This window comes from Lampris incognitus, chromosome 7 (genome assembly GCF_029633865.1).
Source record: "Lampris incognitus isolate fLamInc1 chromosome 7, fLamInc1.hap2, whole genome shotgun sequence".
Lineage (NCBI taxonomy): Eukaryota > Metazoa > Chordata > Actinopteri > Lampriformes > Lampridae > Lampris > Lampris incognitus.
The window spans coordinates 66,047,754-66,072,397 of record NC_079217.1 but is presented as its reverse complement, the minus strand read 5'-3'; the positions used below and the strand labels follow the sequence as shown (position 1 = coordinate 66,072,397).

At 45.8% G+C, this 24,644-nt stretch overlaps 2 protein-coding genes across 6 annotated transcripts in view; both read left to right on the top strand.

The window, feature by feature from the left end:
- The window catches only part of LOC130116107 (diacylglycerol kinase delta-like), an 88,550-nt gene extending 81,235 nt beyond the window's left edge, over positions 1 to 7,315 (top strand). For all 5 annotated transcript variants that reach the window (XM_056284056.1, XM_056284052.1, XM_056284055.1 and 2 more), the window contains 2 exons: positions 1,111 to 1,210; positions 4,219 to 7,315. In XM_056284056.1, the coding sequence (XP_056140031.1) occupies positions 1,111 to 1,200 (90 nt within the window). In that variant the 3' untranslated portion in view covers positions 1,201 to 1,210; positions 4,219 to 7,315. The remainder of the gene's footprint in view (positions 1 to 1,110; positions 1,211 to 4,218) is intronic.
- Positions 7,316 to 8,526: 1,211 nt separating this feature from the next.
- LOC130116109 (coagulation factor IX) overlaps positions 8,527 to 24,644 on the top strand; it is a 30,362-nt gene continuing 14,244 nt past the window's right edge. The window contains exons 1-7 of the mRNA XM_056284057.1: positions 8,527 to 8,580; positions 11,478 to 11,552; positions 16,692 to 16,778; positions 19,629 to 19,795; positions 20,424 to 20,448; positions 23,168 to 23,281; positions 24,254 to 24,394. Coding sequence (XP_056140032.1) covers positions 16,709 to 16,778; positions 19,629 to 19,795; positions 20,424 to 20,448; positions 23,168 to 23,281; positions 24,254 to 24,394 — 517 coding nt within the window. The 5' untranslated portion in view covers positions 8,527 to 8,580; positions 11,478 to 11,552; positions 16,692 to 16,708. The remainder of the gene's footprint in view (positions 8,581 to 11,477; positions 11,553 to 16,691; positions 16,779 to 19,628; positions 19,796 to 20,423; positions 20,449 to 23,167; positions 23,282 to 24,253; positions 24,395 to 24,644) is intronic.

Genomic DNA, 24,644 nt, shown 5'->3' with positions numbered 1-24,644 from the left:
GTGTAACATGGAACATGGCTACTGGTATGGGGAAAGAAACCCATAAATGTGTATATCTTCGCTAACACTCATGCAAAAAAGTTTTACAATCCATTGGAATATCTTAGTTTCATGTAGATGCAAAGGAATGTGTACCTGGATCGTTGGAACAAGACTTTCAGAAAAACATCTGCAGGATGTCGACGGAACTTCATGTAAATGATGATTTATGAGTGACAATGCAGTTATTTCCATGTCCCATGTATGAAGCTTGAAATATTATCTAGCAGCAAATGTTCTGCACTTGCCCCTCATCTGATATCAGTGCAGGGCAGGAATTTCTCTGGGCAGGACGACGCTGAAATAGCCGACATGTAAACATGCTTCCTGGCTGTTGTCAATAGATTAATCTGTCTTGTTCTGTCCTGCAAATTCGGTCAGATTAGTCATTATGATAGTTGATAATGGTAGCAAGCAACAGGCTTTAATATAGCATGTAGAGTACTATAGATAGTACGATCATGTACCATAGTACTATCATGTTATAACCATGTTGGAACGTTCCAGGGACTCCTGAGCAAACCAGGCAACTAATCAAATTCCGAGCCACAGACATGACGGCGATGGTGATGATGTAATGAGTGGTGTCCCATTTCCTAGGTAAAGGTTTCAAACCCTACCCCTCGTAGTGCCACTCTGCTACCCAGTAGAGTGCGCTCCAAAACTAGGGTTAGGGTTAGGGGCGGGGGCAGGGGGGATTGGGCCCATGTCTTGGTAGAAGAATGTTTTCCTGAAAAATTCCCCATGGCCTCAGTGGTTTGGGGACAGAAGGTCTCTCTTGATAGGACAGGACAGCAGTAGGGGGTGGGGGCTTGTCTCTGTCTATGTGTGCCATCCATATCACACTCAAGATGGCTGCCATAGAACTCTTGATCATGTATTTATGGCGATGGGAGTCAGCGGGTTAGGGGTGATTGGTGACCATGGCGAGGGGATGCAGGGCCATTTCGATGCGTGTTTCTATGAAAACGTCAAGATCCTGTGGCAGCCATCTTAGGTGTACGTTACCCTGACAACCAGGAAGTGTCCACTCCGGCACTTTATGTTGTTAATGTGTGTGTGTGTCTCTAGGATCTGGGCGTGGCGAAGGTTGGTCATATGAAACGCATTCTGCAGGGTATCAGAGAGTTGAGCAGGAACAGCAGTGCCAGCGAGGCGTAAGCACATTCAGGTAAATTCATCTTCCTCATCCTCATCTTTGTCTTTCCCTTCAAGGGTAATCCCGTTTTACACCACATCCGAGACTCTCATTTCAATCTTAGTTTTCTGCTTTGTGGACTTCAGAGTCTCTACTGGTCCTCCGTCACTGAGACCTGCACTGTCTTCTACTCCTCAGCTCTATGTAGTTGTGCATATGAAGAAACAGCACTTATTCCTACCATGCAGGCTTTCACACCATTCATAGTTTAATGCATTGTTGTGGTAAAAATATATGATGTGACTGAAAGAAAAAGGGGCCCAACTTCTGAGTTTGATGTTAAAGACAACCTAAAAGGGCCGACCCTGGGATGGTGAGACCGTGAGGCCATTGAAAGCGCGTGCGCCCAGTGGCGTGAGGGAGATGATATGCCAAAGTGCGGGGACGCGCTTCCTGAAGGAAGGGGGTAGTGTAACAAGCATGAATGAGTAGACTCGCTAGCCCTTGGCTAATGGGTCAGACCCTTTAGTCGACTGGGTAATGTAGTCGCCTGTGGTGCGGTAGACCCGGGTTCACATCCCAGCTGTGGCAGTTCCCGGCTGCCCCCCTGAATTCGCTACATTGGTGTCGGAGGTGGGATGGTGGGACTGTGTGGGCATGCTTCCTGAAGGCGGGGGTAGTGTGGGTGTGCTTCCTGAAGGCGGGGGTACTGTGGCATGCACGGATGGGTGGACTCGCTGGCCCTTGGCTGACGGGTCGGACCCTTTAGTCGACTGGTTAGCGCAGTCGCCTGTGGTTTGGCAACCCGGGTTCGCGTCCCGGCTGTGGCGGTTCCCGGCTGCCCCCGGAATTCGCTACAGTTGTTTAAAACTGATTTTGCAACTTGTTAGCTCGCTTCGCTAGTCACATTATACACTTATTCAACAACTAATGCCAAAAAAAATCACAAAAATTGTGTTTAACTTATTTTCCATCAAAATCTATTAAGCTTGACTTCCTGTAAAATAAGACACGTTTTTGTGATTGTGTCACCAGGTCTGAGTGGACGAGCAACATTCCAACCAATAATATAATCAAATGTTTTGCACCGTCCAATCAAATCACCTCCCTCCCTACCTTTTGTCCCGCCCAGTATTCTGTTTTACGTGGAAATACGTCACATTACAGAAGAAAGACGTGCTCTGAACGACGTTCCACGATGTCTTTAGGAAGAGTTGTCCATCCCACGATATTCAAGTCTAGGTCAAAGGTCTTTAGAAGTCTGGACTGTTTCAAACACATGGAAAATCAAAAGGGGTCAGGTTAGCGTCCATCTCCCAACCCTCCACATGTTTTAAAGACACGTGAAGACGTGTAGCAAACTGTTAGACCGTAAAAGTCATTAAGTTGTCTCTTAAATGTCGATTTATGAGGTCTTAAATTCTACATTAACATTTTTGTCTTTGTCAGCAGAGTTCTTCTGCAGCAGGCTCACATTGTTCAATAGCTTATGAAACCTTAAACCTATTTAATGCTAACCTCTACAGTGAGTTCAAGTCCAGCTTTATTATCATGTGTGTTGGAATACAATGAAATTCTTGTGCTCTGGCTCTCTCTGCCTTAACATGAAGGACACAAGGACACACCAGACCTACACCATCCCTATACCAGACCTACATCATCCCTACACCAGATCTATACCATCCCTACACCAGACCTACACCAACCCTACACCAGATCTAAACCAGACCTACACCAGACCTACACCAACCCTACACCATCCCTACACCATTCCTACACCATCCCTACATCAGACCTACACCATCCATACACCAGACCTACACCATCCATACACCATTCCTACACCATCCCTACCATCAGACCTACACCATCACTACACCAGACCTATACAGACTATGTACACAGTGAATTCATACATTATATACACCATATAGAAAAGTACACAATAACACAACAATGTAAGGTACATATGGGTGCGTCAGCTGTTCAGCAGCCTGACTGTCTGTGGAAAGAAACTATTACTGAGACGGGTGGTGTGTGACTTGATGCTCCGGTAGTGTTTTTTAGATGGAAGGAGTGAGAACAGAACATGAGCAGGGTAGCTGGTGTCCTTCATGATGTTTTGGGCTTTCCTTTTGCAGTGAGTGGTGTAAATATTATGAAGTTGTGGTAGTTCCATGCCAGTGATTTTTGCTGCTGTCTTTACAGTCCTTTCTGGCAGTCCTGAGCTGTCAGGTTGCCGAACCACACTGTGATACAGCCTGTCAAGACACTCTCCATGCTACTGCCATAAAAGTTCCTCAGAAAATACAGTCTCTGCTGTGCCTTTTCAGGATGCAGTTGGTGTTGAGACCATGTGAGGGTGTCTATGATGTGTAAACAGAGAAATCTAAAACTGTCCTCAAGTTCAACAGATGAACCATTGATGGAAATAGGCATGTGAATTCCTCTGATCTTTCTAAAGTCAACAATGATTTCTCTTGTCTTATTGACATTTAGAGAGAGGTGACATTCCACGTCCCGAGGACCAGTCTGCGATGCCGGAAGTCGGCATGCCCTGGTCCCTGCAGGTGCTGGGTCCACAGGGTGACCACAGGGTGACTCCTTCACTTGAGGCAACAACTCATCCCCAACCCGGAGGGGATGAGTTGCCTTCAAGTGAAGGAGTTCCAAGTATCTCAGGGTCTTGTTCATGAGTGAGGGTAGGATGGAGCGGGAGATTGACAGGCGGGTTGGTGCAGCATCAGCAGTAATGCGGACGTTTTACCGGACCGTTGTGGTGAAGGGGGAGCTGAGCCAGAAGGCAAAGCTCTCAATTTATCAGTCAATCTTCGTTCCAACCCTCACCTATGGTCCTGAGCTTTGGGTAGAGACCGAAAGGGTGAGATCGCAGATACAAGTGGCTGAAATGAGTTTCCTCCGTAGGGTGTCTGGACTCAGCCTTGTGATTGGCTAGAATTAAAAACTGCAGTCATATGGTAAATGTCAGAAAACCACTGTCCTGATAGGATGATGTTTTCACTTCTCCTTTCTGTTCACAGATGCCACCCCCTGTTGTCCTGCTTCTGCTGCTGTGCGCGACCATATGACCTGACCTCTGACCTCCAGGACAACGACCAACTCAGCTATCAGTCATGAGCACCACCAGCGTCTCTCGCTTGTCGAGACCGACATGACAACAAAGCCTTTAAATTTCCAAGGACAAAAAACAAAACAAAACACAGTCGTCTGGGTTCACCAGCAGGGGGCAGAGGATGTAACAGCGGTCCAACAGGATATCATTACACATATGTTTCAGATAAACTTGCCCTGGTGGGTTTGGTCTCCTTCAGAATTCTGACTTCAGCCCTTTAAAGTAGGACCTCCCACTCAGAACCTGGTGGACGGTACCTACTCAGCCAGCAGAACCTCACCGCAGAGAAAAGAGCCAATCAGATGATTCATTTGTGCCTTGTTATCTCATCCACCGTCCAACCAACACCCAGAAACACCAAGTGTACCGTCAGCCAAACATGTCTGTACCCACACAGACATTAGAACAGAAAGAGCCACACACCAGTCATATATAAAACTCCCCTTTGTACCATTAATGGCTGTCAGAGGATCACCAGTTATTTAACAGTGGCCACAGGTGAGGACTGTGAGGACAACATGGCTGCCAATAAAAACTAGAGGCTAAATGATGATAAACTATATCATTGTCTCTCTGGAGAGACGTGAACCTCTTCTGTCCACCAGCCATCAGTCTGTCCACTTGACAAACCTGTAAAGTCAGCCATTGTTTAGATGTCCTCTTGTGTTCTAATTGACCCTGGTTGGTCAGTTTAGGGAAGTACCCGCCCTGAATGTAATCTGGACACAACCGACGGTTAACCAAGGCAACACATCAGAACAATGACTGGCACCAGAATGTTGGACCAAGACGCAGTAGAACTCTTTAAATGATTTTTTTTTTAGGAGTTTAGTGACAAGAGAAACATTGATTTTACTGTTTTACCTCCATGGTGGGCTAGGAAGGATGGCGTAACATAGATCCACTGTGGCGTTCACCTCCACTGTTTTATCTGATCGACGGCACACTTCCTGTTTGAACCATGAAGTCAACTCACAAGAACCAACAGAATAATCTCTTTTCCACTGACTGGCTCAACGAAATGGAGAATATTTTAGAGGACAGACAATTTTGTACTAAAATACATATTTATTTCTTATATGCATCATATTTGAGATTATATTTCCCAGGGTTCAGTGGGTGTCCCTGAACGAGGAAGTGACTAAACTGACGTGGGACATTATGCTCCCAAAAGAAGCAAGATGGTTGCTGTGACAATCAAATCCCTCAAACAAACTGTTTTTCCAGATGCAGCCTGCCTACGATGTCGCTTTCAGTGTCTTTCTGCTCAACTTGCCTCTCCGTTGAGAATCCGTGAGCTAGCTAGCTTGAATTTACTAGCGACGGTTTATACAGGTTGTTCTATAAGCATCTCTATCCCCCATGACACCACAGTCCTGTGCAAAATGTTTTCTGTTGAAATTTTAGGAGGAATAATCATCTAGAGCCGAGATACTCAACCATAGAGAGATATGTATGAAAGTTTTCGTTCAAACTCAACGTGACACCATCTGGTTTAACTAACTAGTCCTCCTGTCTGGATGAAGGAGTTTTAACCAGTGAAACCAGCTTGTGTGGTGTTGGTTGGAATGAAGACCAGTACAGACATGATTCTCCATGGTACATGGTTGTGTATTACTGGTCGAGAGTAATTTAATTGAAGCCATGTCTATAAAGTATTTATTTTCTTGACAGATAAAAAGTTCCTCTGTTTAAAACCAAACCCAGAATTCTTCTTGGGCCAAGCAAGTTGAACCAGGTCTGCTCAGGCAAACCCCATCATTTCTACCAAGGACACGTGGAATTCTGATCGGACCTTGTCACAGTATGCTTCTCCATTGTGTTCAGATGTATTGAAGGCAATGTACTGACGGTGGTGGCGTGTAGAGAAAGCTAAACTAAGAACCACTGCCTTGATAAACCTCTGATCACATATCAGCACGCCAGGTCTCACCGTGGTCCGATTCATGTCTTCATTCTTCAAAATACCGTGAAACTATTTCAGATCTTAATCAACAAATGCTGCCTTCAACTCTGCTGCCTCTCACATTGGCTGTAGAGTAGTGTTTCTTAAACTATGATTCAGGACCCGATACTGATCCGGGACCTGTTTGTGGTTGGTCCCTGTGTGACAGCAGCACCAATATGGTTTAATGACTCGGGCTCTGTTATCAACTCGGTTAAGGTTAGGGTCACTTTTGGTGGATCTGAATTCTCAGATGACATGGGAAAAGTCCAAGGAAAGCCGTTCCCCCCTGAACAACTACTGTGACCCCTTAAGCAAGGCACTCCATCCCTGACTCTGCCGACAGCACGACTGGTTTCACCGGCCAGCTCCCAGTATGGAACTACATGAATATGAAGCAATATGGATCTAAACTTTGTGCTTGGAGAATTAAATAATAAAACTATTATTTACAACATGGTTAAATGTAATTAAACGAACCTCCCACGGTGCCTTCAGTCCAGAGAACTGCTAGCATGGAGCTTTATCACACAACGCTCAGAGTAACTGTCTGTGTGTTGCGGGTTGTTAACAGTCATATCATTTCATTTGACAAAGCTTAAAATGGACCAACAGAATCCTCAGAATGAATGAATGACACTGCCTCCTGGAGGCTGGGAGAGGAACCGTCCATCATAAGATCCATACCCAGTCACCGCGAGGCTAGTTAGCACAATAGTGATGATGAACCCATTCCTCTCCATCCATACCAGCAGGCATCCACCATTTCATCCACCTCACACACTCAGACAGGTTTCTGCCAGTGTGACTACACATGTAGAGGATTCACGCCTTGCTTAAGGGCAGTTGGCAGAGAAGAACTTCTCTCTGTCCCCCATTTCTTAAGTTCTTCAGTTGAAAATGAGTTGAATCATCTTCGGTCCTCTCAGTTCCCTGTCTCACTGCCTATTTATTGGATAATTTATGCATTAAAACTGAAGCTGTTTGCCGTTATCTCTGTTGTGTGTACAGGGCTGTAAATATGTTCCATTATCCTGGAATAAAGTTTGTCTGACTTGAAACAACAGGAAGTATGTCCAGTCTTCTCTGGAGTTTTATGAATTTGCATTTTAAATTTGAGAGATGTAAGATAAAACAGTTCTCATCAAATGGTCTTCTTTACCTTTTTAAAATGATCTTACTACCGTGATACCACCCCCACAAATATCACGGGCTCTGCTTGGAGTCCTGGAATTTCCCTGTTTTGTTTTTCCTCTTTCAAAATCTTGGATTGAGGTCTGGCTTTCAGTAGATCCAGTTCCTCTGTTGTGTACACAAACCTGACCAACCCAGAATCAGGTCTGCAGCACCCAGTTCTCCGCAAACCTGCAGCCCGCTGCACCCGAGGGATCCTGGTGTCTGATCCTGCCGTGATCTGACCTGTTCAGTCATCATCCAAAAGATGGAGGCCAAGCAAACACCCCTGATATGTCAGTAGCTTTGGGTTTTGATGGCATTTTTCTGAATCTGAATCTAGAGTCGAATCTGTATTGAAGCTCTTTGCTAAATTATAAAAAGGCAACTTATTATCTTCAAGTCACAGATGTTTGGGCCTGTTTTTGTTTTTTGTGTGTTTTCCCCCCAGATGGCGTGACGTCAGAAGTGTGTCGCCTGTGTGGGTGTAGAAGAGCCCGCACGGCCTCATCACCTGTTGAATCCACAGTAAAGATGTAATGACCTTTACCATGACTGTTTGTGGTTTTATTATAATGCCACAGCAGCCGATGGCAAAGGTCTGGATGTTGATGGCAAGAAGTTCAGTAAGAGATTTGTTCAACTTGGAGCTCATCGAATCCGGATATTTGATCAACTTAGAACAGTTCCAAAACCGAACCGAACCGAAACCTGACATGTGACCCTGTGGTTCCTGTGCTGAGCAGGACTCATCAGCGGATGAACGAGAACCTGTAGAGTTTCCTGCACTAAGACATCTGGAAAAGCAGTCTTGTACTCAAGACCACTAAAATCCCAACATGGTATCAGGAGACTTCCTTCTTCTATTGAGGAGAGCCGATCTTCTGGATCGTCCACCGGTGGACCATTGTTTCACTTCTTCCGTCCTGCACTGGACGAGTTAAAGTCGATGGAGCTTTCCCTGGACCGTCAAATCCAACATGGCGGCGCTGGGCGGTGCGGCTGCGGCGGCGGCTCCCTGTGCGGTGCGGCGTTGTCTTTGTTGTCTCCACGTTAGTTTGAAGTTGACTTGCTGACACGTGCAGGTCCGGCGCTCTTCTTCTGCAGCCGCCAGGAGCGGTTAAACTCCCTCGGTCCGTCCGTGTTTAACGCGTGAGTAACGCGTCACTCACGGTTGCACGTTTTGCTTGAATATCCTGATTTGTAGCGTTGTTTGCCGCCATTCACCTAATTTTAATTGATGTAGTGTTGGTAGTGTGTTGTGGTTTATACTGATGAGGAGACTGCGGGTAGTCCTTTTTATGAACTTTATTCAGGAACAAAGAACAACAACCGGGCATGTGTGTCCTAACCGACTTCAGTTCTGCTTACGTGCATCCGCCTGAGAGCGCCCCTACTGGCCTCCCGTCGTATTACCTATAGTAGAGGCATATACACTCTGTGTATATGTTCAAACTCATATACTACATAGTGCAAAGACTTTTTTGCAGTTAGGGTTAGAGTTAGGGTTAGAGTTAGGGTTAGGGTTAGAGTTAGGGTTAGAGTTAGTGTTAGAGTTAGGGTTAGGGGTTAGAGTTAGGGTTAGAGTTAGGGTTAGGGTTAGCGTTAGGGTTAGGGTTAGAATTAGTGTTAGAGTTAGGGTTAGAGTTAGGGTTAGGGTTAGAGTTAGGGTTAGAGTTAGGGTTAGAGTTAGGGTTAGGGGTTAGAGTTAGGGTTAGAGTTAGGGTTAGTGTTAGAGTTAGGGTTAGAGTTAGAGTTAGGGTTAGAGTTAGGGTTAGGGTTAGAGTTAGGGTTAGAGTTAGCGTTAGGGTTAGGGTTAGAATTAGTGTTAGAGTTAGGGTTAGGGTTAGAGGTAGGGTTAGAGTTAGGGTTAGGGGTTAGAGTTAGGGTTAGAGTTAGGGTTAGGGTTAGAGTTAGCGTTAGGGTTAGGTTTAGAGTTAGGGTTAGTGTTAGTGTTAGGGTTAGAGTTAGGGTTAGGGTTAGAGTTAGGGTTAGGGTCACTGTACAGCGATATCTTGGCTAGTGACAACATGACTGATCTACCCTGTCAGTTTTGAAATGATACGACAGTCCATTGAAACCTCCATTGACTTAAATTCGTCCAGTGCAGGACGACAAAAGTTAAACAGTCGTCCTCTGGTGGACGATTCAACAGATTAATTTCCGTCAATATAAGAACGAAGTCTCGTGATATCGGTTTGAAAATCCAGACCTGGCCTTTAGTCCAAGTCAAGTCTCGGTCTTTGTGGTGTTGAGTCCAACTCAAGACCATTGTGACCAAAACTTGTGGAAAGACTGAAACCAGAACGGCGCAAGTTCAATTAAACAGCATGACTAACTGTAGTAGTCTACCATAATAGTAAAATCTACAGACAGTTTCACTACGCTGTCATATTTATTTAGGATTTTTATTCCTCTGCCAAGAAGTTTCACAGACTTCCAGTAACAAGGATAAAAAACAACAGACTAGGTTAGACTGTTAGACTGCACTTTCTGGTCTCCTCAGGGGAAGTTTAATATTTAAATCTGAAATAAAAAGGCAATTAAACTCAACTGGTCTAGAAAAATGACCACGAGTCCTCTGTTAGAGAATGGGTCAAGTCTGAGTCATTATGCTGTGTGGACCAAGGCTGAGACCGAGTCCATACTGGAGGAGGACCACAACCCCAGCAGTAGGTATGACATCACTCTCAGAGTCTGGACCAGTTGAATCCATGAGTGTCTGAACCAGGTACTGTCAACGTGTGGTCAGTGGACCACACAGAGGTCGCTGGAAGTCCACCAGGAGGTCCTCAGAAAAATGAACATGGTTAACAGTAACAGAAAGGCACTAGAACGACCGGGATTTCACTCCTACTTAAAACCACCTCGGGCGGTCAAAATAATGGCCGGTTTTTAAACTCGGTATTGTGTCAAGATAAAAACCCAGCTGAGATATTACTGCATTACGTGTGTTAGTGTGTCTGTTAGGAAACTAACTGACAACAAAATCAACATTTTAACAACTATAATACTATTTTTCAAAAGACAAAGCAAGAGAGACAAGATGGAGATGGTTTGGACATGTGTGGAGGAGAGGTGCTGGGTATACTGGGAGAAGGATGCTGAATATGGAGCTGCCAGGGAAGAGGAGAAGAGGAAGGCCAAAGAGGAGGTTTATGGAGGTGGTGAGGGAGGACATGCGGGTGGCTGGTGTGACAGAGGAAGATGCAGAGGACAGGAAGAGATGGAGACGGATGATCCGCTGTGGCGCCCCTTAACGGGAGCAGCCGGCAGTAGTAGTAGTAGTAGTAGTAGTAGTAGTAGTAGTAGTAGTAGTAGAGGTAGTAATACTATTTTTCAAACATTTTAAAATGGCTGCTGTCCAACGCCTGTAAATACTGCGATGCCTCGGTGGTAGTCATGGTGCGTCTGTAACCAGACATGTTGGCAATAATCAAACATCAAGTTTAGACTATTTCTCTCCACTGGAGGGCGCTATTGTGTTTCTAGGACAGAGCAACGAAGTTCACACAGGAAATGACGCCACCAAGACACGTCATAAATACTGACATGACGCGCACCATCACACGCAAATTACGAGACGGTCATGTTGACCGCCCATGGTCATTTTAGGTAGAACTCATCATACCTTTTTTTGTGCAATTGGTCTAAAACTCATTTTAATGCAAATATATGCAACTTTAGGAGCCCCCAGGGAGCGGCAGGTCTGTATCTTTTTTTTTCTTGCAAAGTTATGAAACTTTGAAAATCCAAAACCGTCAAGATGACGGCCTTGGTTTATCAACAGAAACAGAATAAAAGGAAAGCTGAGGAAGAAAAGTATCATCATCATCATCATCATCATCATCCTGTGGCTTCTCAACCATCCGTCAGCGGTCTTGAATCATGTGAACATCATCTGTTGTTAGGACTGCTGAATTTGACCTCTGACCCCTCTACTATTGGTGGTTTGTAGGGCCAGTGTTGTTGTGTCATCAGGTGTACATGGACTCTTGTTTTCTCCGCTCGTGTGTGTCAATGTTTAAAGTCTCGTTAACCATCAACAGACGAGACGTGGACGCCAGGCCTCCATCTGAGCTCCGGACAGTTTTACATCCACCCCGAGCAGAAGGTGAAGACAGGTAGGTCCTTTCCTTCAGCACCGCTAGGAACCAGGCCTTAACAACCGCCAGGGACAGATGTGGGGTTTCATCTTATTTGATGGCTCGTTTCAGTCTCTGATTTTGTTGGATTTGTCCAAACCACCTGAAGTAAAATATGGGTTTTCGTACAGTCGAGACATTTTGGCCAAAGTTCAGGTGGATTTTACTCGTAGTTCCATCTGATTCCTGTCCTGTTTACTGTTGTGGGAATTTCCCAATTTATCTGTTTGATATTTCCCATGTTTTCTTGCTGTGCTGATACTCAGGAAAACTTGTAAAGGCCTTTTCTTTATCTTTTTGTACTCCAGCCCCTCTGTCCGCCCTGAAGAGCAACACACACACACCGCTCCGTTTAAGACCAATTAAAACTGTCATGTCTGATGTTATTCTGTCGCAATCTGCAAACTGTTTCGTACAAACTTTATTGAGAGATCTTATCTCATAAACGGAGACAAACAAAACAGTGACGTGTCAGTAAACCAACACTATTGAGTTATATTTTAATCTGACCTTAAAGGTTGTGATGTCTTGTAAGTAAGCAGCGGTGTTAAACAGGTGGGGTACAGGGGTGATAACACAAATGAGACTTTACAGTTACCTTTACAGTTACCTTTACAGTTACCTTTACCGTTACCTTTACAGTTACCTTTACAGTTACCTTTACCGTTACCTTTACAGTTATCTTTACCGTTACCATTACAGTTACCTTTACCGTTACCTTTACCGTTATCTTTACCGTTACCTTTACAGTTACCTTTACCGTTATCTTTACAGTTACCTTTACCGTTACCTTTACAGTTACCTTTACCGTTACCTTTACAGTTGTCTTTACCGTTACCTTTACAGTTACCTTTACCGTTACCTTTACAGTTACCTTTACAGTTGTCTTTACCGTTACCTTTACAGTTATCTTTACCGTTACCTTTACAGTTACCTTTACCGTTACCTTTACAGTTATCTTTACCGTTACCTTTACAGTTACCTTTACTGTTACCTTTACCGTTACCTTTACAGTTACCTTTACCGTTACCTTTACAGTTACCTTTACCGTTACCTTTACAGTTCCCTTTACAGTTACCTTTACCGTTACCTTTACAGTTACCTTTACAGTTATCTTTACCGTTACCTTTACGGTTACCTTTACAGTTATCTTTACCGTTACCTTTACAGTTACCTTTACAGTTATCTTTACAGTTACCATTACAGTTACCTTTACAGTTACCTTTACCGTTACCTTTACCGTTACCTTTACAGTTATCTTTACAGTTACCGTTACAGTTACCTTTACAGTTACCTTTACCGTTAGCTGGCTATGGAAACTGGACAGTTATCTTTAGTTATCTTACCGTCGTCTTTACAGTCGTCTTTACAGTTGTCTTTACATTTATCTTTACGTTATTTTACAGTTTTATTTACAGTTAACTTTACAGTCGTCTTTACAGTTGTCGTCACAGTCGTCTTTACAGTTGTCGTCACAGTCGTCTTTACCGTTGTCTTTACAGTTGTCTTTACATTTATCTTTACATTATTTTACAGTTTTCTTTACGGTTATCTTTACAGTTGTCTTTACCGTTGTCTTTACCGTCGTCGTCACAGTCGTCTTTACAGTCGTCTTTACAGTTGTCTTTACAGTTGTCGTCACAGTCGCCTTTACAGTTACCTTTACAGTTGTCTCTCTATGGAAACTGAACTGCGAGTCACTCACTGCATCTCCTTCAGGATGGCAGAGGCCCTCCAATGTTATTGGAGGTCGATTTTCATTGTAAACATGAACTCACGGCTCCTTATCTGCCATCTAAATCTTCATTTTACTGTATTTTAGAAAGCTGATTTTTGAAACTTGCTACACCAAAACTTTCCATGTGGTTGGACGTTAAAGGGCCAATCTGTGATTTATTTGACCATATCAAATGGACATACACTACCGTTCAAAAGTTTGGGATCACCCAAACAATTTCGTGTTTTCCATGAAAAGTCACACTTATTCACCACCATATGTTGTGAAATGAATAGAAAATAGAGTCAAGACATTGACAAGGTTAGAAATAATGATTTGTATTTGAAATAAGATTTTTTTTACATCAAACTTTGCTTTCGTCAAAGAATCCTCCATTTGCAGCAATTACAGCATTGCAGACCTTTGGCATTCTAGCTGTTAATTTGTTGAGGTAATCTGGAGAAATTGCACCCCACGCTTCCAGAAGCAGCTCCCACAAGTTGGATTGGTTGGATGGGCACTTCTTTGAGCAGATTGAGTTTCTGGAGCATCACATTTGTGGGGTCAATTAAACGCTCAAAATGGCCAGAAAAAGAGAACTTTCATCTGAAACTCGACAGTCTATTCTTGTTCTTAGAAATGAAGGCTATTCCATGCGAGAAATTGCTAAGAAATTGAAGATTTCCTACACCGGTGTGTACTACTCCCTTCAGAGGACAGCACAAACAGTCTCTAACCAGAGTAGAAAAAGAAGTGGGAGGCCGCGTTGCACAACTGAGCAAGAAGATAAGTACATTAGAGTCTCTAGTTTGAGAAACAGACGCCTCACAGGTCCCCAACTGGCATCTTCATTAAATAGTACCTGTTAGAGCCTGTTTGTGCTGTCCTCTGAAGGGAGTAGTACACACCGGTGTAGGAAATCTTCAATTTCTTAGCAATTTCTCGCATGGAATAGCCTTCATTTCTAAGAACAAGAATAGACTGTCGAGTTTCAGATGAAAGTTCTCTTTTTCTGGCCATTTTGAGCGTTTAATTGACCCCACAAATGTGATGCTCCAGAAACTCAATCTGCTCAAAGAAGTGCCCATCCAACCAATCCAACTTGTGGGAGCTGCTTCTGGAAGCGTGGGGTGCAATTTCTCCAGATTACCTCAACAAATTAACAGCTAGAATGCCAAAGGTCTGCAATGCTGTAATTGCTGCAAATGGAGGATTCTTTGACGAAAGCAAAGTTTGATGTAAAAAAAATCTTATTTCAAATACAAATCATTATTTCTAACCTTGTCAATGTCTTGACTCTATTTTCTATTCATTTCACAACATATGGTGGTGAATAAGTGTGACTTTTCATGGAAAACACGAAATTGTTTGGGTGATCCCAAACTTTTGAACGGTAGTGTACATTTACATAATTGGTGAGTTTGAGTTATAGATGTGAAATAATCATTTTGTATCTTTCTCACCAATGCTAATAGAAAATATGGGTCTGCATCCATTATCCAAACCACTTATCCTACTCAGGTTTGTGGGGATACTGGAGCCTATCCCAGAAGTCATTGGGCGGCAGGCAGGGAGACACCCTGGACAGGCCACCAGACCATCACAGAAAATATGGGTCTATTTTACTTTAAACTTTACAACCATAAGTGATGTGAAAAAACCTTTACAGCATCAGAAAACATTAGAAACTCATGTTTAGATGTTGTTTAGTGTCAGATAGATATAGACTTTATTGTCCTGCGGGCAACTGGTTTTCACAGCCAGTACATATACAGAAACATACAGATAACCACACTGCAACATAGATCTACTACTACTACCACTACTACGACTACTACTACTACTACTACTACTACTACTACTACTTTCAGCTGTTCCCGTTAGGGGGCGCCACAGAGGATCATCTGTTTCCATCTCTTCCTGTCCTCTGCAACTTCCTCTGTCACACCAGCCACCTGCATGTCCTCCCTCACCACCTCCATAAACCTCCTCTTTGGCCTTCCTCTTCTCCTCCTCCCTGGCAGCTCCATATTCAGCATCCTTCTCCCAGTATACCCAGCATCTCTCCTCCACACATGTCCAAGCCATCTCAATCTTGTCTCTCTTGCTTTGTCTCCAAACCGTCCAACCTGAGTGGTCCCTCTAATATACTCCTTCCTAATCCTGTCCTTCTTCATCCCTCCCAATGAAAATCTTATCATCTTCATCTCTGCCACCTCCACCTCCTCCTCCTGTCTTTTCATCAGTGCCACTGTCTCCAAACCATATAACATAGCTGGTCTCACAACCGTCTTGTAAACCTTCCCTTTAACTCTTGCTGGTACCCTTCTGTCACACATCACTCCTGACACTCTTCTCCACCCACTCCACCCTGCCTGCACTCTCTTCTCCACCTTTTTTCTGCACTCCCCATTACTTTGAACAGTTGATCCCAAGTATTTAAACTCATATGCCCTTGTCACCTCTACTCTTTGCATCCTCACCATTCTTTTTTTTTAATTACCTTTATTAATCCAATTGGGGCAATTCTTCCTCTGCATTTAACCCATCCTAGCTGTGTAGCTAGGAGTGGTGGGCAGCCACCGTACAGCGCCCAGGGACCAACTCCAGTCCGTCTCGCCACGCCTCGGTCAGGGGTACAGACAGGAGTATTAACCCTAACATGCATGTCTTTTGGATGGTGGGGGAAACCGGAGCACCCGGAGAAACCCCACCACAGACACGGGGAGAACATGCAAACTCCACACATAGGATGAGCTGGGATGACCCCCAAGGTTGGACAACCCCAGGGTTCAAACCCAGTACCTTCTTGCTGTGAGGCGACAGCACTAACCACTGCACCCCTGTGTCACCCTATATATTGTTAGAATTTGGATTAAAGGGGAAATTCACCAATGTTCATGCTTATCTCTGTCTAGCTACAACAGTGAGCATAGAAAAACACCTGCAGGTTTTCCTGGTCGCTTCTGCATCTCTGGATGCAGTGAAACAGAAACTGTTTTTTTCAGGTCGCCAAGTGTCGTATCATGACATCAGAAACACTACAGCCTAGCAGGCTTTCTAATACTCTACTCTAAACACATCCTCATTCTCCTGCTGAGCCTGATTTCTGATGCTGGGTAATGACATCACACTGCACCCATGCAGAGGATGTTATGGACTACGATACAGAAGCTAGGGTGCAGCAATGCATTGTGGTACATGTGGGCACTGTGGCAAAGACTGTGAGCAGGACAACACCGATTTCTCCGTCAATATAGTTCACAATGAGGACTTTATTACCTCAATCCACGAGATTACTCATCAGTACTGACTGCAGATACACAAAACCATCAGTGAAATGTCCCTTTAAGGATGGTACATTTAACGGCAACTCTTGTCTGGTTTGTTTTCTCCTGCAGACTTTAAACTGGGCGGAATGGGGCTGTTCAACACTGGGCGCTCAACCTTCTGGATCCTTCTGTTGTCTTCTGTGTTGGAGTGTCATGGTGAGATTTCATTTCAATTCAATACTAATCATGAAAGTTCAGGAGAGTCACATTAGACCCAGATATCATTTATCAGGGACTATTTCTTTAAAGATGTCACAGTGGCTTGGAATGAGAAACAGGCTTTTTTCTGCCAACTTCACTTTTACACATCCAAGCAAGTTGTCTTCGGTTGTTAGAACTCACGGTGTGCGTCATACAGTGATGAGCCAAAACATTATGACCACTCAAGGGTGAACTGAATAACGTTGATCATCTCCAAATAAGGGCACGTGTCGAGGTCTGGGTAGATTAGATGGTAAGAGAACAATCAGTTCCCGTAGTCATCATGTTGGATGCAGGAGAAATGGGTAGGAGTAAAGACCTGAGCAACTTTGACAAGAGCCAAATTGTTATGGCCAGAAGAATGGGTCAGAGCATCTCTGAAACGACAAGGCTTGTGGGGTGCTCTCGATCAGCAGTGGTGAGCACCTACCAACAGTGGTCTGAGGAGGGACAAACCACAAACCATGTTAGGGTTTGCACATGTGTTTGCTAGTCGCTCTTTTCTTCTGTTGGATTTGAGTCCTTCACAGCCACTGAGGATGCACAAGCCAGTGCATTCTTAGTGCCGGTCCCAATCCCGGATACATTGGGAGGGTTGCATCAGGAAGGGCATCCGGCATAACACCTTTGCCAAATCAAATATGCGGATCATAAATCAGATTTCCATACCGGATCGGTCAAGGCCCGGGTTACCAATGACCACCACCAGTACTGTTGGCCAGCAGGGTGCTGGTATGCTGCTGTTGGGTGAAGGAGAAGGACAGAGGGAAGGCATGTCCAGAGAGAGCAGGAGAGGAGGAAGGGTAGGAGTGTGGAGGTGAGAGTTGGGACTTTGAATGTTGGCACTATGACTGGTAAAGGGAGAGAGCTGGCTGACATGATGGAGAGAAGAAAGGTAGGCATACTGTGTGTGCAAGAGACCAGGTGGAAGGAGATCTCTGACTTCCTCATCCTAGCGTTATTGCTGTTGACATGAATAACGGTGTTGCTGAAAGTAATGGTGCTGTGTGCCTGGGTTCCCTGACTCTCCCTCTTGGTGATGCCAGCACCCTAGGATTATCCTCTATGGGGTAATATCCTCTGGCCCCGGGTAAATGGTGAACCAAGACTGGCAAAGCTAATCTGATATTGCAGGTGGTGTCTCATATCACGTTGCTTTACTCTGTCGACAGGGGCAGGAAAAGCACCCTGGCCGGTAGGACTACCAACAGGTCTGGTGAGGGGCGAAAACCAGTTTGTAGTCGGGAGAGGTTACTGCAGACCAGGCCACACGACCGGTGGCTTGCTCTTGCGAGCCTTCCCACGCCGGTAAACAGAGACAAACTCCGCCGCATCTGCCGATGAGGCTGAGCTAGTGCTAACAATAGCAGGCCTGCTGTCAGGCCCGGGGCTACTGAGCTAGTGCTAACAATAGCAGGTCTGCTGTCAGGCCCGGGGCTACTGAGCTAGTGCTAACAATAGCAGGTCTGCTGTCAGGCCCGGGGCTACTGAGCTAGTGCTAACAATAGCAGGTCTGCTGTCAGGCCCGGGGCTACCGAGCTAGTGCTAACAATAGCAGGCCTGCTGTCAGGCGGGGCTACTGAGCTAGTGCTAACAATAGCAGGTCTGCTGTCAGGCCCGGGGCTACTGAGCTAGTGCTAACAATAGCAGGCCTGCTGTCAGGCCCGGGGCTACTGAGCTAGTGCTAACAATAGCAGGCCTGCTGTCAGGCGGGGCTACTGAGCTAGTGCTAACAATAGCAGGTCTGCTGTCCGGCCCGGGGCTACTGAGCTAGTGCTAACAATAGCAGGTCTGCTGTCAGGCCCGGGGCTACTGAGCTAGTGCTAACAATAGCAGGTCTGCTGTCAGGCCCGGGGCTACTGAGCTAGTGCTAACAATAGCAGGTCTGCTGTCAGGCCCGGGGCTACTGAGCTAGTGCTAACAATAGCAGGTCTGCTGTCAGGCCCGGGGCTAAGGCTATCTGGAGGGCCCGTCACATCTAACGTAATCCTAGCCAACAGAAGCTGCTCTAACTCACGGACACGTCTCTCTAGTAGAGACAACCTGTCTGTAACTACGGAGCAGTCGCCACAAACCATCGTTTTAACGAGGCTGCTTTGACTATGAATGTAATAGAGCTAACTGCTAAGCTAGGCTAAGCTCAAAGCTAGTAACAAACTGGGAAGAAGAAGCTAGCTACTAAACACAAGAGTCGTATGAGAAAGAAAACTAGAGGATCTAGCGATAAGTGAACTGAGCACAGAAACTAGCTAAATCAGTAGACTAAATGAAGAGGTCAGGGCAGAATATAGAGGAGAGGTAATAAGAGAATGAACAGCAGTTATCGGTCTCACAAATGGGAATCTCACAAAGGTGGAAGCCGTTACCCGAGGGGACATGGAGGGTCAGGACTTGGAAGGATCTGCTGCTCATGTTTTGGTGCCAGATACCACAGGACACCTTCAGGGGTCTTGTAGAGTTCATGCCTCAGTGGGTCAGTCACGGAGGCACAACAGCGTATTAGGCAGGTGGTCATAATGTTTTGGCTCATAAGTGTATCCATAAGTATGTCTATACATACATATTTACATACAAACAGGTGGCAACAGCGGCAATATGGAACAGTGCAGCGTTAAGTTGGTCGTTGGTGTGGTGGCGGCGGTACCCCACGCAGCCATGTCGGCGCATTATGGACATCACGGATTGTTCCTTTAAGTACATTTAGACGAGTGAGTCACCAGCCTCATGGCTCCAGAGTCACCACTCCTCCACTCCTCCACCCAAGAACTGGGAACTCTCCTTATGTGTGTTTGTTTTTGTTTTAAGTTTTTCTGGACCGGCGCTTAGCAGACCAGCTCTTCCGCTCCCACAGGAGACGGCGGGCCAACTCCTTCCTGGAGGAGGTGCTGCCGGGGAACCTGGAGAGAGAGTGCTACGAGGAGGCATGCTCTCAGGAGGAGGCCGCCGAGATTTTCCAAAGCCGGGAGAAGACGGTGAGACCATTTACCAACACACCGGATATGACGTCACACTCCAGAGTCAGCACTCACACTGAACGTCAGGACACGGGGGGGGGGGGGGCACACCCTGGACAGACCACCAGGCCGCCACCGGGCTTATTAACCACTAAGCTTTATAACGCTACAGCTACCAACACGTAGCACTCGCCTTAAAATAATCTGAATGAGGAGACTGTCCCGCGTCACCTTTACCTTTTATCCGAGTCTGCATCGTGGACACGAGCGCCTCGTTCCACAGCGCTCCGCGGAGTAAAACACCGATTACGAGGAGACGTGAGCACGGTTTGACTGATTGGGGCACAATTTCTAAAACGGGCTTAAATTATCTCGACTGTTGTTTGGCTGCTCCTGGGCTCCGTATTTCACTTATCCCAGTTATCCAGAATAATAATCACATCTATCATACAGTATATACGTATGTATATATGTATATGATATATATATATATATATATATATATATATATATATATATATATATATATATATATATATATATGGTATATATATATATATATATATATATATATATATATATATATATATATATGTGTGATATGGGCAGATCTATAGACGTACTCAGACCTGTTCTTTCTCTGCAGTTGGAGTTTTGGTACAGATATGCAAGTGAGTACATTCACCTTTAATTGGTGCCGCCATTAAGGATTCATGAGATCTGGAAAACACATTCAAAACCACCGAAGGCTGAACCAGTTCACCTGGACCCAAGGTTTACTGACAGAGACGCTCCATCGTCATCTCAGTGACCTCTTCAGTCTCACCTGCCTGCAGCTGTCCCCCTTATAAACAAGACAGTGTCCTCACCTGCCTGCAGCTGTCCCCCCTTATAAACAAGACAGTGTCCTCACCTGCCTGCAGCTGTCCCCCCTTATAAACAAGACAGTGTCCTCACCTGCCTGCAGCTGTCCCCCCTTATAAACAAGACAGTGTCCTAACCACCCAAACCAACGACCACTTTCATATGCAAAATAAGATGGTGACACCTGTACTACTCTTGGGCCCCCCCTCGGTTCAGGGATGGGCGTTCCCTCTTCACATGGATGGCCTCTTTGACTCCACGTTCAAACCAGCGTTCCTCCCTATCAGGGACAACATCCATCCCTGAACTGGGGGGGGGGGGGGGTAAGAGTACATGTGACACTGTCTTACAATGCTGTGACTGCAAACATTCCCCAATCCTCTGTGAACAGGTGAGGACACTGTATTGTTTATAAGGGTGGGGACACCTGCAGTCAGGTGAGGACACTGTATTGTTTATAAGGGTGGGACACCTGCAGTCAGGTGAGGACACTGTATAGTTTATAAGGGTGGGACACCTGCAGTCAGGTGAGGACACTGTATTGTTTATAAGGGTGGGACACCTGCAGTCAGGTGAGGACACTGTATTGTTTATAAGGGTGGGGACACCTGCAGTCAGGTGAGGACACTGTATTGTTTATAAGGGTGGGACACCCGCAGTCAGGTGAGGACACTGTATTGTTTATAAGGGTGGGACACCTGCAGTCAGGTGAGGACACTGTATAGTTTATAAGGGTGGGACACCTGCAGTCAGGTGAGGACACTGTATTGTTTATAAGGGTGGGGACACCTGCAGTCAGGTGAGGACACTGTATTGTTTATAAGGGTGGGGACACCTGCAGTCAGGTGAGACACTGTATTGTTTATAAGGGTGGGACACCTGCAGTCAGGTGAGGACACTGTATTGTTTATAAGGGTGGGACACCTGCAGTCAGGTGAGGACACTGTATTGTTTATAAGGGTGGGACACCTGCAGTCAGGTGAAGACATTATTGTTTATAAGGGTGGGACACCTGCAGTCAGGTGAAGACATTATTGTTTATAAGGGTGGGACACCTGCAGTCAGGTGAGGACACTGTATTGATTATAAGGGTGGGGACACCTGCAGTCAGGTGAGGACACTGTATAGTTTATAAGGGTGGGGACACCTGCAGTCAGGTGAGGACACTGTATTGTTTATAAGGGTGGGGACACCTGCAGTCAGGTGAGGACACTGTATTGTTTATAAGGGTGGGACACCTGCAGTCAGGTGAGGACACTGTATTGATTATAAGGGTGGGGACACCTGCAGTCAGGTGAGGACACTATTGTTTATAAGGGTGGGGACACCTGCAGTCAGGTGAGGACACTGTATTGTTTATAAGGGTGGGACACCTGCAGTCAGGTGAGGACACTGTATTGTTCATAAGGGTGGGGACACCTGCAGTCAGGTGAGGACACTGTATAGTTTATAAGGGTGGGGACACCTGCAGTCAGGTGAGGACACTGTATTGTTTATAAGGGTGGGGACACCTGCAGTCAGGTGAGGACACTGTATAGTTTATAAGGGTGGGGACACCTGCAGTCAGGTGAGGACACTGTATTGTTTATAAGGGTGGGGACACCTGCAGTCAGGTGAGGACACTGTATTGTTTATAAGGGTGGGACACCTGCAGTCAGGTGAGGACACTGTATTGATTATAAGGGTGGGGACACCCACAGTCAGGTGAGGACACTGTATTGATTATAAGGGTGGGGACACCTGCAGTCAGGTGAGGACACTGTATTGTTCATAAGGGTGGGGACACCCACAGTCAGGTGAGGACACTGTATTGATTATAAGGGTGGGGACACCTGCAGTCAGGTGAGGACACTGTATTGATTATAAGGGTGGGGACACCTGCAGTCAGGTGAGGACACTGTATTGTTTATAAGGGTGGGGAAACCTGCAGTCGGGTGAGACTGAAGAGGTCACTAATCTGTCAGTAAAGGTTGTGTCCAGGTGACCTGGTTTAACCTTGTGGTCTTCTTACCTGGGTTATGAAGCATCATAGACAGATTCAAAAGGATTCAGTTATTCAAATGTCACATTGAACTTTCACCACATATATTCATGAGTGAAAATGCCAGGAAATACTGTTATTACCCTTACTACTACTATTACTACTAGTACCCCTCCTATTACTATTACTAGTAATACCTCTACTGCTACTACTACTACTGCTAATACCCCTACTACTGCTGCTGCTAGTAATACTACTACTATTAACCCTACAACTATTACTATTATTACTGCTATTACCCCTGCTGCTGCTACTACTATTACCACTACTTCTACTGCTATTACTACTGCTGCTACTACTATTACTACTGCTGCTACTACTATTACCACTGCTGCTATTACTATTACTACTGCTGCTGCTGCTATTACCACTGCTGCTACTACTATTACTATTATTACTGCTACTATTACCACTGCTGCTGCTGCTGCTACTAGTCCACGTGGGTTGGAGGTGGTTGTGAGTTTGTTGGAGTTTGTTTGTTGCAGGGTTGAACCCGTGTGCTGCCAACCCGTGTCTGAATGGAGGAATCTGTACGCTGGACCGAGGCAACTTCCTGTGTCTCTGTCCTCCGCAGTACGACGGCAGAATCTGCGGCATCGGTAAAACCACACACGTTATTATGACCTAGCAACTGATGACGCAGTCTTTACCCCTCACCTCACCTGTTCTGAAATCAAGACTTCAGATCCACAGCAGTTTAGTCCCGAACTGGACGACAGGAGACGCATCATAGATCGTCTCCAAACACACTGGGGGGGAGGGGGGAGGGGGGGTTGCAATATATTCATGTATTCTTATATGATCCGTTCATCTGGACATCTAGTGGGAGAAAGGTTTCAGCATCATCTCTTCAGTCCCACCTGACTGCAGGTGTCCCCACCCTTATAAACAGTACAGTGTCCTCACCTGACTGCAGGTGTCCCCACCCTTATACACAATACAGTGTCCTCACCTGACTGCAGGTGTCCCACCCTTATAAACAATACAGTGTCCTCACCTGACTGCAGGTGTCCCCACCCTTATAAACAATACAGTGTCCTCACCTGACTGCAGGTGTCCCCACCCTTATAAACAGTACAGTGTCCTCACCCGACTGCGGGTGTCCCCACCCTTATACACAATACAGTTTAGGGTGGGACACCTGCAGTCAGGTGAGGACACTGTATTGTGTATAAGGGTGGGGACACCTGCAGTCAGGTGAGGACACTGTATTGTTTATAAGGGTGGGACACCTGCAATCAGGTGAGGACACTGTATTGTTTATAAGGGTGGGACACCTGCAGTCGGGTGAGGACACTGTATTGTTTATAAGGGTGGGGACACCTGCAGTCGGGTGAGGCTGAAGAGGTCATGTAGGTGATGAAGGAGCGTGTGTGTCAGTACCCGTTGTGTCCAGATGACCTGTCTCACCTTCTGTCATGTCCTTAGCTGGACTACTGAGCATGGAAAGACTTTCCCGTGTGGTTGATCTTAACAGAAGTTTTAACATCAACACAACCACCTGTCTGTCTGTGTGTGTGTGTGTGTGTGTGTGTGTGTGTGTGTGTGTGTGTGTGTGTGTGTGTGTGCAGAGGTACTGCAGTGTGAATATAGAAATGGAGGCTGTCTGCATTACTGTGAAGAGCAGAATCAGCTCAGCAAAAGGGAGGTTCTCTGTGGCTGTGCAGACGGATATAAACTGGACCGTGACGGACGCGGCTGTTCAAAAACAGGTACTGCCGTCACCGCTGCTCCCATCCCTCCCGTCACCTCCCGTCACCTCCCGTCCCCTCCCGTCACCTCCCGTCCCCTCCCGTCACTTCCCATTACTTCCCGTCCCCTCCCGTCACCTCCCGTCACCTCCCGTCCCCTCCCGTCCCCTCCCGTCACTTCCCGTTACTTCCCGTCCCCTCCCGTCACCTCCCGTCCCCTCCCGTCACTTCCCGTTACTTCCCGTCCCCTCCCGTCACTTCCCGTCCCCTC